General features: G+C 45.8%; 1 protein-coding gene across 1 annotated transcript in view; it reads right to left on the bottom strand.

Annotated features, from left to right (window-relative positions):
* MYO18B (myosin XVIIIB) overlaps nucleotides 1-22,292 on the bottom strand; it is a 321,585-nt gene that overhangs the window by 133,656 nt on the left and 165,637 nt on the right. The window contains exon 33 of the mRNA XM_006890467.1: nucleotides 10,409-10,561. Coding sequence (XP_006890529.1) covers nucleotides 10,409-10,561 — 153 coding nt within the window. The remainder of the gene's footprint in view (nucleotides 1-10,408; nucleotides 10,562-22,292) is intronic.

The following is a 22,292-nucleotide window of genomic DNA, read 5'->3' as shown; positions in this document are numbered from 1 at the left end:
AACAACAACAACAACATACACATATACATATACACACACATACATACATATATACACACACATATGTGAGCAACATACATATACACACAGAGTATACTATACATTATAAGGAGTTCTGGTCACTCAGTGGGTAAGGAGCTGCACTGCCAACCCAAAGACAGGCTGTTCAAATCCACCAACTGCTTCACAAGAGAAAGATGGGCAATCTCCTCCCCTGTGATTCAGTCTCTGAAAATGCACTGCACAGGTCAGCTATGCATTGGTTCTGACTCGAAGACACAATAATAACAACAACCCTACGTTGTTGTTGATTGTAGTCAAGTCAAGCACGACTCATAGCAACTCCATGAACAAAAGACCTAATGCCTTTCTATAACTATCACTGTTTCTCTAAGTTCATAGAGTTTCCAGAGGCATGTAGTTTAGGAAGTAGATGCCACTTCTGCTTCCAAAGCTGTTTCATACTGGGAGCTCCACCAAACACTGTACACAGTGGGAAACCATTAAGGCATTTGATACCCCAATGGCACAAGGTTCAGCATCACAGCAAACCCAGGTTACTTCATACAGCACAGTGACAAAGAGTGATGTGCAAAGCGGGAGGGCGTTCCTCCAGATATAACAGCATTGGTTTCATTTAGCAGTGGTTAAGTGTCATCAAGTCAGTCAAATATGACTCAGAGAAAGCTTTACACAAAAGACCTGAACTTTGTTCTATAACTAACATCCATTGTGATGCTGAACACTGTTCCATAGTCTTGTCGAATACCTTAATGGTTACCCATTATGTACAATGGTTGGAGGAGCTTCCAGATTGATTCATGCTGGGAAGCAGGAATGGCATCCACTTCCTAAACTAGATGCATCTGGAAATTCCACAAACTCTATAAATGTACAGAAACACCACCATATACACATATTAAAAAAACACCATGTAAGAACATACATGGGAGCTCAGGAGGGCAGGAGAGAGATAAACACAAATGTTAAGAGAAGTAGGATTTTTTTAAAAAATCTGAACAACAGTTGCCAGTGAGCTGGTTCAGATTCAAAGGGGCTCCACGAGTGTTAGGGTACAGAGGTGTTCCATTAGGGTTTTGATGGCTGATTTTGGGGGGAAGTAGATGACCAGATCGTTCTTCCAAGATGATCCCAGATGAACTTGCTCTGGCCCTTTCTGTTAGCAGCTGGACATGTGATGTTTTGTGTATTGGCCAGTCCCTCTTCATTCCCTGAGAATTGTCTAAACACGCCTCCCCCCACCCCCAGCAACAGGTCCCCACCATCACATTACATCACTAGACTCCAGGGACCCTGGGCGACAAAATCAAGTCGTGAGGACAAGGGTACGGCAATATGCCCAACACACATGCAGAATCACCCGCTGCATCCACACTGTGGATGCCATGATCATTAATTAGCCTGGCCGGGAGGGATGCCAGGTGGTGCTGGGGGCCTGGCTGTCTGTGGTGAAATGACAGGTCCTTCGGAGAGGAAGTAAAGATGGTCTGTCTGCCTATAACAAGATGAGGCTTCCCCCCCCTACTTCATTCATCACCACGTTGGATATGTCAATATTTGTGGGGTGACCCGGCCTGCGCCAACCACGCTTCCAGCCAATTACCATCCGCTCTTTATGTCCTCTGACAGGAGGTTATGCAAATATTGAATCCATTCACTCCAATGTAATCTCGCCTCACTCTTGCTTTTTAAAAACTTTTAAATAAAAGGTCGTGGCCACCTGCCCTATGGCTCCAGAAGAGGCAGGGGGTGGGGAGGGCTGAAGTGTTCCCCAGGTGGCCACTCACGCAAAGGACTCCCATTGGGGTCATCTTCTCTAGGTTCACTCATTGTTTTCAATATCCAGGGGAAAGCATGGCTGTCACATGGTGACAAATGTCCCAATTAAGGGCCTGGGAGTGAATCAGGGGCTATCAGTCTTCTAAACACTAATGGGGGGACTGTGGGCAGTTAGCTAATCTCTGGTTGGAGCTCACTGTATAAAGGACACAGTGTCTAGAGGGACTACCTGGGCGAAGATAGGAGGCAACCAGCATCCCCACCCAGAGACAGCATTGGGCCTGCAGCAGGGGCAGGGTCTGCCTTGATAGGGTTTAAACACACAGGTTTGTACGTAAGACTCTCAGGGTTTGAATCCCCCCTCTGCCCCTTAATGCCTTTGTGATTTGGGGCAAATCTTTTAATCTGATGACTCATTGATTCCAGCCTCTGACTTTAAGGAGCTGACAGGTCAGAGAAGGAGGTGGCAGACAAAGGGACAATAACAAGAGGGCAGCCTGGGAAGCCCGTTAGGGGGGTTGCTATGAGTCAGAATGGATTTGATGGTAGTGGGTCTTCACTGTTAGCTTGTTTGGGTTAGAGAGCTCTGGTAACCTAGCAGGTAGGGTGTTGTGCCGCCACATCTCAGGCTTGCGGTTCAAATCCGCCAGCTGCCTCACATAAGAAAGATGAGCAATCTCTTCCTGTGTAATTAACAAACCTCTAAAAACCAACTGCAGGCTCAGCCAGGAGGTGTCTGTAATATCCCTAGGGGCCCTGTGGACACAGTGTTTAAGTGCTCAGCCTGGAACTGACAGCTCAGCAGTTCAAACCTACCAGCTGCTCAGCAGGAGAGAAGCCCTGGCGATTAATTTGCTCCTGCACCAGCAGCCAGGAAATCAAAAGACAAATTGCACTGGGAAAGTCTACTGTCAGGGACCTCTCTCGAGTACTGAAGAGCAATGATGTCAGTCTGGAGACTAAGGTGCACCTGATCCAGACCATGGTCTTTGCAATTACTTGCTATGTATCAGAAAGCTGGACAATGACTGAGGATGGCAGAAGAAGGATCAATGCCTTTGAGCTGTGGTGCTGAAGAAGAGTATTGAACATACCATGGACTACCAGGAGAACAAACAGGTCTGTCCAGGAGAGGGTGAAACCAAGATGCTCTCTGGAGACAAGGATTTTGAATCTCTATCTCACATACTTTGGGCACGTGTCCAGGAGGGGCCAGTCCTTGGAGAAGGACATTATGCTTGGAAGGGACAGTGTAGGAAAGAAAGACCCTGGGTGAGATGGATTGACTCACTGGCTGGAGAAATGGGATTAGTCTGTCAGAGACAGTAAGATTGGTCCAGGATAAGGCACAATTCAGAGCTCCTGTACATAGGGTCTCTATGAGTTGCAGGTGGCTCACGGCACATAACAACAACAGTGAAGAATGTTAAATGCCGTGGAGTCAGCTGACTCAGAGTGGAGCAGTGAACGAGATTGAAACCTTGCCCGCTCCTGCGTCATCTCCACAACCTCCACCATGGTCAAGGCCATTACCAAGAGGACAACGTTGGAGACACTGGGGCCCAGTTCTCACCAGTCTATAGAGCCACCAGAAATCACTTAGGGAGCTGCCCATTAAAGCAGCTCCAGTGGCTTTGTGGGAAGGAATTGTGCTGCCAATTCAAAGGCACACAGTTTGAATCCACCAGCTGCTCCGCTGGAGAAAGATGGATAATCTCTTCTCATGCCAGTTCCTGCCTCTGAGAGCCTGCTGCAGGGTCTGCTGTGGGTTGGGTCTGACTCGATGGTCCACAAGAGCAACAGGAGTGAGATTCAACCCAACAGCACACAACATGCGCCACCCCAGGAGGTGCGAGAGGAAGCCCAACAGATGGGCTTGGAGAATGGCTCAAGTTCAGAGGGAAAAAGACAAGTTCACTAAGCCAAGAGATATCTGGGAATCCAACAGAGGGTCCAGTTTAGACAAAGAGATCAGAAGGTGTATAGGGGTGTCATGTCATTCTAAGCTGCCCAGACGGGTGAGGTGGGGTGGGATGGGGGTGACCGGAGAAGAGGTGTTAAGAGCAGACACCATGTTTGATCAAGTTAAGAAAATCCAGTTGCCCCGGGATGCATTCTGACTGTGATGACCACCCCCGCCAAGAATGTCAGACAAGAGCTGCACGCCTGTTGGCTAGGCAATGGCTGATCTTTCACTAGATCACCAGGTGGCCTTGAACCTCCAACCCTTTTGGTTAGACGCTGTGCTCCTCAGCCATCTGCGTTGTCCAGGGACCCATTCTGAGGGCAAGGAGAAGCCAAGACTGATGGGTCTTCAGTACAGAAAACCAGGGTTGCATCTCAAAAATCCCCTCCTGGTGCAAATCAAGTGCAAAAAAGACTGCTTGATGGAGGTTTGTTGCTGTAGGTACAGCTGAGTCAGAACCGACCCATCGCTGACTGTCCAGTGGGTCTTCAGAGGCAGTTAATGGCACAGGAGGAGACCACCCGTCCTTCTCCCATGGAGCAGCTGGTGGATTCGAACCATAAACCTTTGCGTGTGGCAGCACAATTCCACACCACTAAGCCACAGAGCTCCTTGGAGGGGACTGGAAGTAAGCAAACCATTGAGGTGTCTAAGTGACTGATGCAAGAGCTGAAATGGGGGAGTTAGAGGAAGGCAGGGAATTGAGAGCTACTTAGGAGGTACAGAGTTGAGGACAAGTGAATTCAGCCCCCAGCATGAATGAGGCAAAGCACCTAAGAGTTCAGTGGAAATCCTCCTCTACAAACAAAATTACAGAGAAATATGCACGAATGTGAGGCTTGCCTTTGGGACTTAGACAAAGGTCAAAGGCATGAGGTAAAAGGAAGAAGAGAAAAAAAAATATGAAAAACCCAAACAAAGCAAGCATCACCCTGAAGCAGGTCCACCTTCTACTTTCTCCTGGAAGCCAGGTGGCAGCCCCTGCAGCTCACAGATGTTATTTATGCGCAGCGATTATCTCAATTATATACCTTGGTTGTTAGAATTGCTTCTGTCTCGCATTAGTTTGTTTCCAGCGGAAACATTCCATGGGAATTAATTAGTAATTGGCTCTTCAAGAACAGGTGTCATCCGATCAACCCCACACCTTGACTCCCCTCGCCTGTGTGTCCCCCGAGGTCTTAATGAGGCTGTGTGCCCTGCAACTCACAGCTTCTGGCGACAGATGGTGGGGAGAGGGGTGAACGAGCCCAGTCCTTGTCCCACCTCCTGCCCCTGGCTTTTGAAAGCCTGTCTTTTCATTTGCAATGGAAGGAATTCTTTGAAATGCATCAGGTACTGCTGTTTGCAGCAGGCCAATGGACTTAACAGAATTACCATACCCCTGTGGAACTGTGGCGGCCTAGTGGCCTAGCTGTAAGCAGTTGTATTTCAGCCTGAAGGAAAAGGGTTTGAATCTACTGGCTGCTCCTGGGAAAAAGATGGGCAATCTCCTCCCATGCGATTTAACTGCCTCTGGAAACCTGCGGGAGGGTCAGTTCTGAAAACCTACTGGAGGTTAGCACTTGTCTGTCCATTTGCTGTACAGAGGTAACTCGTGTTTGCTGTGATGCTAAACACTGTGACACTAATGTGTCAAATGCGAGAATGGTCACCCATGGTGGACAGTGTTTGGTGGAGCTCCCCGATTAAAACAAGCTTGGAAGCAGGAGTGGCACCCACTTCCAAAATGGCTTGTCTCCAGAAATCCTATGAACTTGGAGAAGCAATGAAAGTTATCCAAGTGTTCAGGACTTTCATTCATAGGGTCGCTATGAGTCATCTTTGACTCGACAGCACTTAACAACCACCACCACCAGATGGAGCAGATCACGGGTAATTGCTGCCGTCTGGTGCTGTGGCTGGACACCTCGTCATGTGCCACTTTTGTGGCTGTCGCTGCCCATTGCTGTGGTCACTGTGGGCTGAACAAGAAGGTAGGCGTATGTGTGTAACTGCAGAGACCACACAGCTCGTTAAGCCACTGGTGCAGGATTCGAACCCAAGAAGTGTGGCTCCCAGCTCTGCTCTGTGCCCTCTGCAGCTGCGTCCAGGCTGCCTCTGGGCGTCTTCTGTGTTTGACTGTGAGGGTCTTAATCCTTGAGTATTAAGTGGGACCTATCAATGCTCCCAGAGGTGGTTAGGTGTGCCTTCAAGGTGCCTGTGACTCATAGTGACCCTATGACCAATAGATCTGATCTTGCTCCATCTTGCACCATCAAGGCTACCAATGGAGGTGAATATAAAAAGTAGAAATGAAGCTTCCTGCTACAGTTGAGTCTAAGTCAGTGCTCCTTAGAGGTAAGAATGGTGAAACCCTGTCTCACAGACTCTGGGCATGTTGTCAGGAGGGAGAGTCCTTGGAGAAGGACTTCATGCTGGGAAAAGCTGAGGGTCAGTGAGTGTGGAAGACCCCTCGGGATGAATTAGCATCGTGACCACATTGATGGCCTTGAACAAGGCAGAGATTATGAGGATGGTGCAGACCTGTTGTTCATAGAGTCACACGAATTATAATCAGCTCGATGGCGCCTCACAGACCAACAACACATTCTGATACAGACACAAGTTTAGGGACCCTTGAGACACACAAAACAAAACCTGACACAGAGGAGGCACTTAATAACTCTACAGGCTCCATATTACACAGACCAGATGGAAAAGTAGAGGATCACTAGGATTCACAGCACCCTTGGATAAGTTAAAAATAGCAGTATCCACCAGCTAGAGTTAGGGAGCTCAGTTGGCCTAGTGGCAAGAAGCTGTGCTGCAATTCCAAAGGCGTGTGGTTCGAATCCACTTCTGAAAACCTGCTGGAGAGTCAGCTTTGAGTTCATTCTGACTTGACAGTACCAAACAACAACAAGGGTAATTGGAGGTGGCAGGACTGGTCTAGTCTTGCTTTCCCAGAAACAAAGGCTTGATTTGCAGTAAATGAAACTAATGCACTGCCACCACCTGGTTGTCAGGGGAGGACTGTATACTGCTATGAGGTTAGAGAGGTACCAGTAAGTTTCCAGATGAAGACTGACTAGGAAGAAAAGTCTGGCAACTTTCTTCTGAAAAATCAAAGCATCCAGAATCCTAATGGTCACAGTGGTCTGATCCACCACGGGGGGCCGCGTTTTGTTCTATCACATATGGGGATATGGTGAGACTGGGGCTGGCCTGACAGCAACACCCACCACACAGCAGGGTCCTGGGGAGGAGGACCTGGAAGAGCACACATGGCTGGCAACACAAGCAGCTGCTGATCCTGTCAGCACCAAATCAAGCCCAAGATGACCTCTCTCTGCCCCCGTCTCCATCCACAACCTCCAAGGTCCTGCTTCTCAGGTCCAGAAATCACACAGCAGCCTCCAGATGGTACCCATCCCACCTCTCTGCAGTCTGGTGTCTGCATTTGCATGTCTCGCATGTCACACTCAGCCCAGAATCTTCCAGTGATGCTCCCTCTCGCTTTCCAGCAAAATCCAAGTCTGTCTGGCCTGTTCTCTTGGTCGCTTCTCCTTCTCCTGAGGTGAATCAGTTGACCCCCAGGTCAACCGAACCCTGAAATGGGACCCCTCGCATTGTCTAGCCCACCAGTAACCCCAGGCCATGATGACCCTGTGTGTTAGTGTAGAAGTGCGCTCCAGAGGGCTTGCAGTGGCCGAATGCTTGGGAAATAGATCACCAGGCCTTTCTTCTGAGGTACCTCTAACCTTTTCATTAGTGACTGATTGTGGAACGTCTCTCTTTGATTCGTCACCTGAATCAAGGTAGGTGGTGATTCTGTTTATTTGTTACCTTATTTGCTTGACTCTCCCTCCATTCGAAGCAAGGTCCACAAAGGGGACTATCTCACCTGCTTTATCACTAACTATTACATGTCTTGGTGGTAAGACGCTGAGCTGTCATCCTAAAGGCGTGCAGTTCGAATCCACCAGCTGCTCTGTGGGAGTAAGATGGGCAATCCCCTCGCATGCGATTGCTGCCTCTGAAAATTGGCTGGAGGGTCAGTTCTGGGTCGGTTCCCGCTCAATGGTACACAACAGTGACAACCATCCAGCACACCAGCAGTCTCGGTGGTGCAGTGGTTCCGTGACTAACCAAAAGACTGGCCGCTCCAACTCCTCCAGGGGCTCCATGGAGGATTGACTTGGAAATCTGCTTTTTATAAAGCCTAAAAAAACAATAAAAAACAAACCTCAAAGGAAAAACCCCCCAACAACCTCACAAAATAAACAAACAAACAAAAAACCCCTAGCAATCAAACAAACAAAAAACCCTCCAACTCGTTGCCTTGGAACTAGAATTGACTCATAGCTGACCTTCCAGCAGGTTTTCAGAGGCAGTAAATTGCCTGTGAAATTGGGAGGAGACTGCCCATCTTTCTCCCATGGAGCAGCTGGTGGATTCGAACTGTGTGCCTTTGGGATGGCAGTGCAGCTTCTTTCCATGAAGCCCCCAGAACTCCAACATATCAGCTAGAGATGCACAAAGACTTGACGAATGAATGAATAAAATCGCTCAGCGCCATGTCCAGCACTCTGGACTCAGGCAGCAGCAAACTTCGCTTTCTCCCCTTTCTTCCCTCCCTGGCCCCGCCACCAGCCCTCTGTCCCTGGAGCTGCAAGCAGAAGACAAACACCGTCCATCGGAGCGGACACGCAGCGAAGCCCAATGTCATCGCTGCTGTATTTGATTAGCTCCAACTCCGGTGTCCGGGACACGTGTGCTGGGAGCCAAAGCAACTAACTGTACCCTGACCTCTGGTCCACGCGATTCCATCCTTATAACCATTTCCATGACAACAGCAGCGGAGCGCCAAGGCTCTGAATTCCCTTTGATAGGCAGAGATGAGGGGGAAGGGCTTTCAGAAGAAAGAGGCTCTTTGATTCTACTCAAGGCGGCTTCATTAAATACCACTATTTTTCCAAGAACACACATTTTAACCCTGTGGAGGGAGCGTCCACGTGAAGATGAACAGAGACGAGAAGAAAGAAAGAAAGAAAAAAAAACCAGCTGCCTTGACTCACTCTCGAGAACCTTCACCTGGGAGGAGAGGAGGGCTGGCTGGGATGCTGGCGTGCCTGGGCCATCTTCAAGGGAGATGGGCAGGCCGCGGGATGCTCTTCATGACCCCGTGAGACCAGCTGACAAAAGGCATAAGTGGTGATGCTCTCAGCAATGTGGTCCAGGAGGAAGCCTGCCCGGCATAGCTCATCCAATCAAGTGTATGACTAAGGTGACATCCGTGCATTCACCTTTCCACGTGGGCCTCGCTCTCCATGGGGGTGACAGCAAATCTTCAGGCCCCGTGACGTCATTCTTCCCTGCTGAGTTCTGATCCACTTTCCACACCCTGCTGGCACCCAGCACGGTTCACACCATCATGATGAGGTCCCTTGGCTCCCACCCCTGGACTCACCTCCCATCCGTTCCCTGGCCTGCTCCTCCATCCTCCCTTGGGACAGCCAAGGATGGTGGAGACTGGAAAACCTGGGCTCCAGTCCTGCTTCTATCCCTTTCTAGCTCTGAGATTTTGGTGCTGGACACCTCACCTCCCTGCCACCCAATCACTGGTGAAATGGAGATGCTTCTCCCCTGGCTGGGTCCCCCTAAGAGTTGGGTACCCATAATGTGGATGTAGATCCAGCACCTGATGGGGTTTCCAATGATGAAGCTTCCTATCATCATCATCATCATCATCACCATCATCATCATCACCATCATCACCATCATTCTTTTAACAGGCATCATGTACAAGTTGGTTAAGTAGGATTCACTCATCCCTGGCAAGCCAGAACTGACTCACAATTGATCCTCCACTAGATTTTCCAAGACTGCCAATCATGGGAGGAGCTTGCCCATCTGTCTCCCAAGGAGACGCTGGTGGATTTGAACCACCAGAGAGGTGTGGCTCTGGGCTTAGCAGTACAACTCCCTATAGACTAAGCCACCGGAGCTTCCCTCGATAGGACTGCTGTTACGTTCCATTGAGTCGGAACTGACTCATAGCAGACCCTCCGGATCGGAGGCAGTAAATGGCATTGGGATGGGAGGAGAGTGTCCATCTTTCTCCCGCAGAGCAGCTGGTGGATTTGAACTGTATGCCTTTGGGTGAGCAGCATGGCTTCTTATCACTAGGTCCCCAGTGGTCCCTGAAATAGAGCTCTAGACGTTGTATTTTAGCCTCATTATTATTTCTACATACTCAGCTTTTGTGACCACAAATGTAAGCATGTCCATAGCGTGTGCACGCGCGCGCACACACACACACACACACACACACACACTCTTGCACCCAATCATTTTCATCTCAAGATGCTGATTATCCAGACACTCACGCCTGGCATTGTGTCTCATCTAGCAAGAAGGTAGCCAGCCACCTCACCCATTTAGAAGTCCTTCCTACTCACCTGCCACCTCCCAGGTCCCTTCTCCCAGTCTAGTCTCCAAGCCCCATGCAGGCCATTGAAAGTCAAGGTCCACCCCACGGCCGTGCTCACGGGTGGGAGGAAGGGCCAGGCCACAGCATCGGTGAGCACTTCCGTGACTCCTCACCTGGCTGCAGCATCCTCCCGGCCTGGTTTTTTGGGGGTCCCCCTGCTCACACACCTGGCTGTGCACTTTGTCCAGCTCCTCCTTGCTGACTGACGCCTTGGTGTCCCCCATGGTCCCGAGAAGGAGCTGCACATCGGACAAGAGCGCGTGTGTCCTCTTGAGGTCCCTCCGAAGACGCTTCTCCACGTCGAAGTCCCGGTGGCCGATCTGGAAGCCAAGGAAAGGTCTGTGAGCTTAGGCGGCCAAGCAGTCGCCAGGGACGGAGAGCTCCCGAGTCAGGGTCTCCACTTGCTGCAGCCAGAACTTTGCTGGCCCACACCATCTCTCTGAGCCTGACTCCTTGCCTATGCTGAGAGGACTCAGAAAGGTCCTCCTGACCTCCTCCACACGGACATAAGACGAGAATCAGACGTGATAACACAGCAGAAAGCGCTCTGTAAGCTGTCAACCACTTTACAAATGTAAGGGATTATGGGTATTGGCTGTTGGCCCAGAAGTCACTCCTCCAGCCTTTACCTTACTATTCCTCTACCTCTGGGCTTTGAAAAGTTATCTGGCCCACAAAGTATCTCTTTATTCACAGATGGGTCTCTTGAATCAGATAGATGGAAAGATAGAAAATAGACAAAAAAAGTCAGTCACACACACACACACACACACACACACACACACACACGTCAGTCACAGCTGTGGAGATGAAGCTGATGCATAGCTGACCCTCTGGCAGGTTTTCAGAGGCTAAATTATATGAGAGGAAATCTCCCACTTTTCTCCCCACCGAGCGGCTAGTGGTTTTGAAATGCTAGAGAAGTACAGCCTTTGGGCTAGCAATGCAACTTCCTATGGATGAAAGATAGATGATAGATGATAGATGAGTGGATGGATGGATGGATGGATGGATGATAGAAAAATAGATAAGCAGGCAGGCAAAGATGATAGATAGATAGATAGATAGATAGATAGATAGATAGATAGATATAGAGATAGATAGATAGATAGATAGATATAGATGACAGAAAGAGATAGATATAGATAGATGAGAGAGAGAGAGATGGGTAGGTGAGTGGGTACGTGGGTGGATGGATGGATGGATAGAAAAATAGATAGGCAGGCAGGCAGAGATAGATAGACAGACAGACAGATGGACAGACGGACTTATAGCAAGTAACCATGTCCATCAAGTTGATTCTGACTTAGCCTCCTGAAGTCCACAGACAGGTCTAGGACATGAACTGGCCCCAGGCAACCTCATCCCAGTCATCCAGAACTGTCCAGACTCCCAGACTCCCACTCTCCTCTCTCTGCTCAGATGCCGCCTTCTACCAGTCACTCCCTTTTCCTAGCCTGTTCCCTGAATTTTCTTGTGGTTGAGCGCCGCCGAGATGATTTTGACTCACAGCGATCCCGTGTGTTACAGGGTGGAACGTGTCCCATAGGGTTTCCACACATTTATGGAGCCAATGGCCACACCTTTCCCCCCTCAGAGCAGCTCACAGGTGCAAACTGACAATGAGTCAGTTAGCAGCGGAGCCTCTAAGCACTGGGACAGCCAGGCTCCTTGAGAGACAAATCTAGTGAGACACATTAATACACAGAGAGATACATGCAGATATATTCCATGGGAGAAAAATGGGCAGTCTCCTCCCATGTGATTTACTGCCTCTGAAAACCTGCTGGAAGGTCAGCTAAGTTGATACCACCTCGATGGTACTTAACAACAAAAACAATCTAGATCTAGCTACAGTTTGTAATAGACAGATCTATCTATCTATCTCTCTATCTACCTACCTACCTACCTATCATTTCTCTATCATCTATCTATCTATCTATCTATCTATCTATCTATCTATCTATCTATCTATCTATCTATCTATCTATCTATCTATCTATCTATCTATCTTCTATTATCTATCTATCTATCGATCGATCTTCTATTATCTATCTATCTTCTATTATCTATTTTCTATTATCTATCATCTATCTATCTCTCTCTCTATCATCTATGTTGTTGTGTGCCGTTGAGTCAGAACTGACCCCCTGTTGACCCCACCGCAGGGGAGGAGACTGCCCAGCCTTCTCCTCATGTGTATGTGTATTTATAAATTGCTGTCTAGTCAACTACCACTCAGAGTGATCTTCATCTGACCCTTGCCCTACCTCACACATGAGTCAGTAAGGACATGGCCGTCGTGGGTTTTATGTTTCTCTCTCTCTCTCTCTCTCTCTGTGATTAGCTGAGCTGAGGACCAGGCATGATACCAATCTCTTTGCCACGTTATTCTATCTAACTCCTGTTACAATCTCTTAGAAAGAGCCATCATTATTATTACCTTTATAAATAGCTTGGTTTATGGAGAGCTCCCCAGGGTCAGGCATAGATATGGACACATTCCACCCTCCCAATGGATCGATGAGCTGTGCAGCGTTACAACTCTCATTTTATAGATGGAACTGGGGTTTGCAGAGGCTAGATCACCTGCCCTGGGTCACAGAGCTATGAAGCAGCACAGTGGGAAATGAACCCACGTCTTCGTCTGGGAAAAGGCAGTTTTGGAAAACTATGCTCTAAGAGAGTACACTTTTTTCTCTAATTTAAAAAAAAATAAGCACATGGGAGCAGCCTGGAAACATAGTTCACTGTGGGAACAGTATCCACGAGGTCTTAGGAGACAAGAGGGGAGTATCTGGGTTCAGGAGAGCCCTGGCGGTGTAGTGGTTTAGGACTTGGTGTTAACCAAAAGCTGGTAGCTGTTATTAGGTGCCACTGAACAACTACAACTCCCAGCGACCCTATGAACCATAGATGTCATCGTGGCCTGGACTGGACTGTTTTCACTGTCTCTCATATGCTGGAATCCACCCTGTGGTCACTGTGTCAGTTCACCCGGTTGAGGGTCTTCCTGTCTTTCTCCAGCCCTCCACCTTTCTCAGCTTGATGATATCTTTTTCCAGGGGCTGGCACAACCTTGACATCTTGACAACCTGCCCAGAACCTGTGAGACGAAGTCTCCCCATCCTTCCTCCAAGGTGCACCCTGGATGTACCTCCTCCGAGACAGACCTGTTTGTTCTTAAGGCAGTCCATGGGTATTCCGTGCTCTTCACCAACACCACAGTCCAAAGGCTTGATATCTCTTCAGTCATCTCTATAGTGTCTGACTTTCAAATACATTGAAAGCGACCAAAAACCCCACAGCTTAAATCAGGGGCACTTGGTCTTTTAACACTGCAAGTTTAGTGGTTTAAATCTGCTCAGCCCTCTGTAGAATTAAAGATATGGTTGTCTGCTTCCATAAATATGACAGAATAGAAAAGCCTTTTGGGGGGGGTCTGGTGGCCTCGTGGTAAGGAGCTGCACTGCCAACCTGAAGTCAGGTGGTTCGAATCCACCGGCTGCTCTGCAGGAGAAAAATGGGCAGTCTCTTCCCATGGGAGGTCCTGCCTCTGAAAACACTGGAGGGTCAGCTCTGAGTCAGTTCAGACTGGAAGGAACAGAATAAGCAAACTCTACGGGGAAGTTCTGCTGTGGAACACATGGGGTCACTGAGAGTCAAACCTACTGAACTGAACCCAACCATAAAGCCAGGCGTAAAGTCAGGATGTAGAAGGCAGTGTACGAGCAGAGTGAGGTGAGCAATTGTCAAGGAGATTTCAGTTCTAGACAATTACCATGAGGCGGTGGTTATTAGGTGCCATGGGGTCGAGTACGGCTCATAGTGACTCTACGAACAGCCAACCCTTATGCTGTGCCGTCCTCATCCTCGCTGCTACACTAGAGCCCACTGCTGAAGTCACCGTGTCAATCTATCTCTTTGTTGGCTGGAGGTCTTCCTCTCCTTCACGGATGCCCCCCTCTTTCCAAGCATGATGTCACTTTCCAGGGAATAGACTCGCCTAGATACAAGTATGAAAGATGAAGCTTGGTCCTCTTTACCTCCAAGGAGCAATCTGGCTACACTTTCTCCAAGACATCTGTTTGTTCTTTTGGCCATCCATGGCGTATTCAGTGCTCTTCTCCAGCACCACAACCCGGAGGCATCAGTTCTTCTTCTGTCATCCTTATTCACAGTCCAGCTCTCTCTGTGAAGTATAGCAGCTAGTGGATTCAAAAGGCGTATTTTGGGTGGGCAGCCTAACTCCTCACCACTAAGCCAACAGAGCTCCTTAAAGTGCATGCGTGTCTTCAGAGGAAGCCAATCACACAGGAGGAGATTGCCCATCATTCTCCCGTGGAGCTGTTGGTAGATTCAAACTGCATGCCTTTGGGATTGCAGCACAGCTTCTTGCCACTCAGCCACCAGAGCTTTCACTCTCTTTTAAGGCATCTTGGCCCTGGGTACATCATCCCTGGATGTTAGCATTGAGCACCTAATGCGGACAGCTCAGATTCCACTCCCTTCCCAGCCAGAAGATGCTGGCATCGTCGCCTTCCCAGAGGGCACGCTGCCAACAAAATTCACAGCACAATCCCACGTCAAGTCATCTCCCCCTCCACAGTGACCTGCTGTAGAGCAGGGCAAAAAGAAAGAAAGAAAAGAAAAAGCAAATCCATTAGGCTAATGGGAAATAAATGCCAGGCTGCAGGTTTGCATTTTTTTTTCATTTTCAGTTTTTAATGAAGTTGTGTTAATATTTTTTACTCCTGCATCTTCTCAATTGTTCTTCCTTATATTTGCTTGCCCTTTTCTTTTCCAACTTGGCGGGATTTAGCTTTACATTCAAGGACCTTTTTTCTGTCTTTATCCAGTTTTAGCTTTGATAACCACCTTGCTGGGGTGAATGCCCACATGGACCGTTGTGCCATTAGCTTTTTCTCGCTGCACTCATTCGATGTAGATGACATATTTCTTCCTGTAAACCTGGACCACTTTGCCAATTTGCTGACCTTTATAGTGCCCTTGTACAACCTGAACTTCATCATCCTTTCAGATGGGCATGGACCGCACGTTGTATTTCTGCCTCCGCTCCTTGGACAGAGGAGAAGACATAATCTTCCTTCGAACGTGAGAGGGTGCATTGAAGTGCCTTTTACGGTTTTGCTCCGGTCAGAAGTCACAAAAGGATTGAACTTCAATTTGGCCGCTGCCGCTTCAGCGATGGCCACAGCAGGTGAAAGAGCCAGTTTGCATTTTATAGGCAAGATTCCAACTTAGATGGAGCCAGTGAATAATTAATAGGTAAATTTAAATGCTGTTTAGTGTTGTTGTGGGGCCCAATAGGCAAACCTAAAACTTCACCATTTAAAAAGAAACAAATTGTTTGGAGTGTTTGGTAAATTGCCCAAGAAGGGCACTCTTTGGATAGGAGCTGAAAACACTGAAAAAAAAAATTTAAAAAAAAAACAAAAAACACCACCGTTAGGGTCCATCTAGTCTAGTCACTTTACAGATGGGGAAGTTGAGTCTTGGAGAGAGCGTGTGTTTTGCCAAAGATTACCCAATAAACTAGCGGCAGAGCTGGACTGCCTGAAGACACAATGCACAGCAATGATCCACAAACGCAACTCTTAACAGGCAATTTACAGGCTCCTCGACAGCAATGTGTCAGGCCTAACTCAAGGGCAAACCGTTTGAGTTTTCTGAGATGACTAGATTCTTTGGAGATATTGCGATCAACGGCATTGGTTAATTGTAATTAATGTTATGAAACAAAATGTATATGAAGGATTGGATGAAAACAAAAGGGGGGCAAAGCAAGGGATTGGATTCTTTGTTATTGTTGTTTGTTTAAAACTGCATGTTTTCAAATAGCACAGACTTCATTTCAATAAACCTTAGCCTATTAATTAGCTATTCGGTACTGCAGAAGTTGTTTCATGTTCATTTATAGGGAGGAAAGAATATCAATCCCACAGCATTATTGTAAAATTAAAGAAGACATATTATGAAAAATGATGATTAAATATCTTAAAATTTATGCTGTTGTTATGTCTCATTAAGTCATACCTGACTCACAGCTGACCCTCCACTGGTTTTTCAGAGGCTGTAAATTGCATGATGCGGGGGAGGCTGTCTGTTCTTATATATTTATATGGAACTCCTGTGACCTGATGGATAAAGAGTTACGCTGCCAATCCAAAGACACACAATTAAAACCCCACCAATGACTCCACACAAGAAAGATGGGCAATCTCATCCCATGCCATTTACAACCTTCTGAAAATGACCTGGGTTTGCTGGATTTGACTAACAATGAGCTGTGGGCTGGAAGCCTCTTGTTGAGAGGGAATCAGGATGTGGTGGGTGAGCCTGTGTATTTAGAAGTCAGCTGGGCCTTGAATAAGTCTACAGTTTGGAGGCTCATGTGTGAAGCGGTTGGATTCTGGAAGGTGGGCTCTTCTCGTTTTGGTTGAGGGATGGGTGTGGACTGCTGATTGTTTTTATTTCATTCACAACTGTGTGTAAGCTGATTGAATTTGCTGGATTTGACTAACAATGAGCTGTGGGCTGGAAGCCTCTTATTTGGAGCCGATCAGGATCTGGTAGGTAGACCTGTATATTTAAAAGTGGTTGGGCCCGTGGGGCCTGGTATTCATTGTGTTTGCAAGGAACATTCTTCTAAGTGGTACAGCATTGGTCTGTCAACTCACTGTACTGAGGTAACTTGGGGTTTCTGTGATCCTGAACACTGTGCCACTAGTGTGTCAAAGCCATAATAGTTACTCATGGTGGCGAGGGTTTGGTAAAGCTCTCAAATTAAGAAAGGTTTGGAAACAGGAGTGGCATCCACTTCCTAAACAACATGCCTCTGGAAACTCTTTGAACTTAGTGAAATGACAATAATTATAGAACAAGGTTCAGGTCTTTTGTTTATAGAGTCACTATGAGTCATGCTCAACTTGATGGCACTTAACAACAACATGTATGTGTATGTGTATATACATGTACGTTATTATATACACACACACACAGTTGTTGTTGTTGATTGCCTTCAAGTCAAGTACGACTTATAGCGACCCCATGACAAAATGGCCCGAAGCCCCTCTAACAACTATCGATATTTATCAAAGTTGATAGAGTTTCCAGAGACATGCTATTCCTGCTTCCAAATCTGTCTTAGTATGTTATTGTTGTTATGTGCCATTGAGTCACCTGCAATGTATAGGTGACCCTATGTACAGCATCTCTGAACCCTTCCCTGTCCTGGGCCAGTCTCACTAATTCCAAAACACCAACTGCCATTGCCACAGTTACAGTATCAATCCATCTCATCCAAGGTCTTCCTCGCCTGCACTGTCCCTCCACCCTTCCGAGCATGACATCCTTCTAAGGACCAATCTCTCCTGGACATGTGCCCAAAGTAAGGGACACAGAGCTTCAAAATCCTAGCCTCCAAGGAGAGACTTGGTTTCACCTTCTCCAAGACAGACCTATTTGTTTTCTTGGCAGTTCAAGACTCTTCTCTAGCACGACTCAAAGGCATCTATTCTTCTTCTATCATCCTTAGTCGTTGTCCAACTCTCTGAAGCATAACAAGTAATTGAGAAGACCATGGCCTGGATTAGGGGTCTCTTTGTATCTGGACTGACACTGTTGCTCTTCAGCACTCTGGAGAGGTCCATGACAGCAGATTTTCCCAGTGCAATTCATCCTTTAATTTCCTGACTGCTGTTGTGGATCTGAGCAAGCTGTAATTGCTAACAGCCTCAATCTCTTTTCCATGTAATATGGTGCTACCAATTGGCCCAGTGGTAAGAATATTTTTCTTCTTGATGTTGAGCTTCAATTCATATTGAAGACTACAGTCCTTGATGTTTTTACAGCAAGTGCTTCAGGTCTTTTTCAGTCTCAGCAAGTAAGGTGTGTCATCTGCATATCTTAGGTTGTTAATAAGTCTTCCTCCAATCTTGATGCCACACTGCTCCTCATAAAGCCCTGCTTCCAAAGGCACATGGTTCGAATCCACCAGCTGCTCCCCAGGAGAAGGGTGGGCAATCTCTTCCTTTGTGATTAACTGCCTCGGAAAACCCACCAGAAAGTCAGCTATGGATAGGTTCTAACCCTGTGTTACATAACAACATATGTAAATATAGAAAAAAAAATATGCTGCTATGAGTCGCCTGTGACTCGACGGCACTTAACAACAAAAACAATGGGATATATATTTGGAATCAGGAGTGGCATCCACTTCCTAATTACATGCCTCCCGAAATTCTATGAACTTTGATAAATGTTGATAGTTGTAGAGGGGCTTCAGGCCTTTCGTCCATAGGGTGATCATGACTCATGCTCAACTTGAAGGCAATCAACAAGAACAGTGTGATAAATAGTATCATATATGTAACAGCATAGTAATAGATAAATGAGACAAGTCAGATAATTATCAATAACTTCATAACAAGCATCTGGTAATATTCAATGACCAAACTTCACCTTTAAAAAGATTTTAGAATTTCAAAAAGAAGATTAGCTTAGCCTGATTGAGGTCACTTTCTTTTTATTTTTGAGGTCACTTTTTAAACACACAGAGCAAATACCATGCATCTGATGAAACTTCGGAAGCATTCCTATCAAGGTCAAGAATAAGGACTCCGGCTTCCTCGTCTACTACTCAATTTCATATAAGAGCCCAAGCCAAAGGAAAAAAGTAAGAATAAGAAATGAGGCCTAGAATTGAAAATGAAAAGACACAGCTATTCTTATTTTCAAATGATAAGATTGTCTATGAAGCAAATCCCAAAGAATCTATACTCCAAACACTAAGTCTTCTGGACATAGGAATAATCAGTAGCTTCTCCAAGGACCACAATAATGAAATTTTTAAAAAAATGGAATGGTGAAACATATTCTATTCTTAAAAGTTTAGGAAGAACAGCATGCTTGGCAAGAAATCTAACAAGAAAAAGATTTTCGTAGAATAATATAGTGGAAGCCATTGTTTTAAAGATTAAGCATGAGCCTGGACACAGTGGTTCAATATGTCAATTGTTCCCAACGAACCTACAAATGAATGTTTTTCCAATAAAAATCATATCAGATTTTGTGGTAGAATCTTAATAAGAAGATTAAAGGATCAAGCAGAGAGAAGATCATTCTGAAGGCAAGTGGTTAAGCTCACAGTGCAATAAAGGTAAAAATCAACAGTAAGAAGACCAAGGAATAACATCACATACGTGAAAATGATACTCTGCTTAGAAATTACTAGGTAACATTGTTGCTATGTGCCATCAAGTTGGGACTGACTCTTAGCTGACCACGCAGCATTTTATTTTATTTTTTTACTTCATTTGTTTTTACTATCGAACTTTCATCTACATGGCAGATAATCGAAAAGATCATGGTTTGGATTAGGTGCATCTTAATCTTCAAACTGACATCATTGCTCTTCAGCACTTTGAAGAGGTCCCTGACAGCAATTTGATTTTCTGGCGGCTGGTGCTAAAGTTATTGATTGTGGATGCAAATAAGATACAATCATTGACAGTTTCTCTTTCTCCTTCATCTACCATGATGTTGTGTGTTGTGCCAGTGGGGAGGACTTTTGTTTTCTTGTTGATATGTAGTCCATATTGAAGGCTGTAGTCATTGATCCTCTGCGTCAAGCATTTCAAGTCCTCTTAGCTTTTCTTTAACTGCCTTTTGAAATCTTCTGTTCAGTTTATTTACTTAATCATTACATCCACGCAGCATTTTTATGAGACTATAAATTGCAAGAAACAAAACTGTCCATATTTCTCTCACAGAGCAGCTGGTGGATTTGAACTGACTGCCTTCAGGTTGGCAGAGCAACTCCTTACCACTAGGCTACCAGAGCTCCCTACTGGGGAATAGAAGAAATGAAAAATGAAATTTGGAAATTCTTTGTATTGAGTGAGAATGAAAACACAACACATGGAAACTTCTGGAACACAGAAAAGGCTGTAACTGGAGGGCAATTTATAGCATTGGATGCACACAGGAAAACCCCAAAATCAATACCTTAACACGACATCTCTGTCAGAAAATGCTCATCAGGAAACAGGAACAACCTTTGGTTTCCAGAAGAAAGGAAATAAATGTTATAGGAGAAATAAATGAAGCAGAAAAATAGTAGGGAAGAAAATTCAACCGAACTAGAAGTTGACTCTTTAAGGAAATATTAATAAAATCTATAAGTTGATCACAAGGCTAACAACAAAAAGGGAGATTATACAAACAAGAAGAAGAAATGAAATGGACCACATCACAGCAGAACATATTGACCTAAAAAGGGTAACAACAGAATACCATGAAGAATTTCACTCCAGCAAAGGTGGCCTGGTGGAAAGAAGCTGTGCGGCAATCCCAAAGGCATGTGTTTTGATTCAACTAGTTGCTCCATGTGTGAAAGATGGGCAATCTTCTCCTGTGTGATTTGGTCAGCTATGGGTAGGTTCTGACTTGATGGCACACACACAACAACAATAAACAGCAGACTGTGACAGAAATCAGACGCACCTTAGTTTTCAAACTGACACCATGACTCCTCAACAATTTGGAGAAGTCTTTAACTGTAGACTTTCCTAGTGCAATGCTGCTTCTGATTTCCTGACTGTGGGTACCAAAGGTATTTATTGTGAATCTAAGTAAGATGAAGTTGTTGACAGCTTCAAGTAGTTTAAAATGAATTCTTTGCTATGCATCTGCGAGTTGGGTAATGACTAAGGATGACAGAAGAAGAATCTGTGTCTTTAAGTTGTGGTGTTGGAGAAGAGTACTGACTATCCCATGGACTGCCCAAAGAACAAGCAGGTCCATTGTGGAGAAAGTAAAACCAAGGTGCTTCTAGGAGGCAAGGATTTTGAAACTCATCTCACATACTTTGGGCATGCTGTCAGGAAGGGCCAAGCCTTGGACAAGGACTTCCTTCTTGGAAAGGTGAGAGCATAAGAGAAGAAGACAGATTGACACAGTGACTGTAACAAGGGGCTCAACTCCGCCATGGATGGTGAGGATGGCACAGGATAGGGCAGGGTTCAGATCCATTGTTTACAGGATCACTGTGAGTTTCAGTTAACTTGATGGCACATAAAAGCAATTTAAAATACTGAACCTCTTGCAAAAGATGTCAACAAATTCCTAGTCAATATAATTCAACTTCATATGAAAACACGCCAAAAATCATGGCCAAGTGCATTCATAATCAGGTATTCAATGTGGTTCAACATGTAATCCATCATACAAATAAAATTGAGGAAAAGAACCATATGATTCTATAAATTCATGCAGGAAAGGCCATTAACAAAATCCAGCATGAATTTCTGTTCCAAATGGGAATAGGACCTCACCCGATCCTTTCCATTTCCTTCACCTCCCTTCCTCCACCCACCAAACTGGGGGGAAATAAAAATGCCTGGGAACACAATATAAATGAAAATAGTGTGAAACACAATGCATTTATAGGCTCCAGGGCTTGTGAGCAAACCAATATAAAAGAAGAAAAAACAGGGAAAAAATGGGAAGAAGAGGAAAATTATTCAACATTGTCATCAGGTGCCATTGAGTTAACATAATTATGATGATAGAGCAAAATTGAGAGAGAGAGAGAAAGAGGAGAGAGAGAGACTAGGTATGTATTCCCTTGAGATCAAGATCCAGGCAAGATTACTACTCCTGCTGCTCTTCAGTACTGTCTTGTAAGTTCTAGCCAAAGTAATAAGGCAAGAAAAGAAAATAAAAAGTATCCAAGTTGGCAAAGAAGTAGAACTATCTCTTCATAGATAATCTTATTATATTTGTAGAAAAGCCCAAAGACTCAGCAAGAAAATTAACAACATTGAGCAAAGTCGCATTGTACAAGATTAATGCCAATTTAAAAAAACAAAACAAAACAGTCAGATTCCGCCACAGCAATAAAAGAGAAGTCTGCAAAGGATGCAGAGAAACCAATATAATTTACAATGTTGTTGTTGCTATTATGTGTCTTTGAGTCAGAACCACAGCTTAATGACCCTCCAGCAGGTTTTCAGAGACTGAATCACA

The sequence above is a fragment of the Elephantulus edwardii genome, unplaced genomic scaffold (genome assembly GCF_000299155.1).
Source record: "Elephantulus edwardii isolate Elephantulus edwardi_28Jun2011 unplaced genomic scaffold, EleEdw1.0 scaffold00089, whole genome shotgun sequence".
NCBI classification, from domain to species: domain Eukaryota; kingdom Metazoa; phylum Chordata; class Mammalia; order Macroscelidea; family Macroscelididae; genus Elephantulus; species Elephantulus edwardii.
Note: the sequence above shows the minus strand (reverse complement) of the source record. Positions and strands in the feature narration are given on the sequence as shown.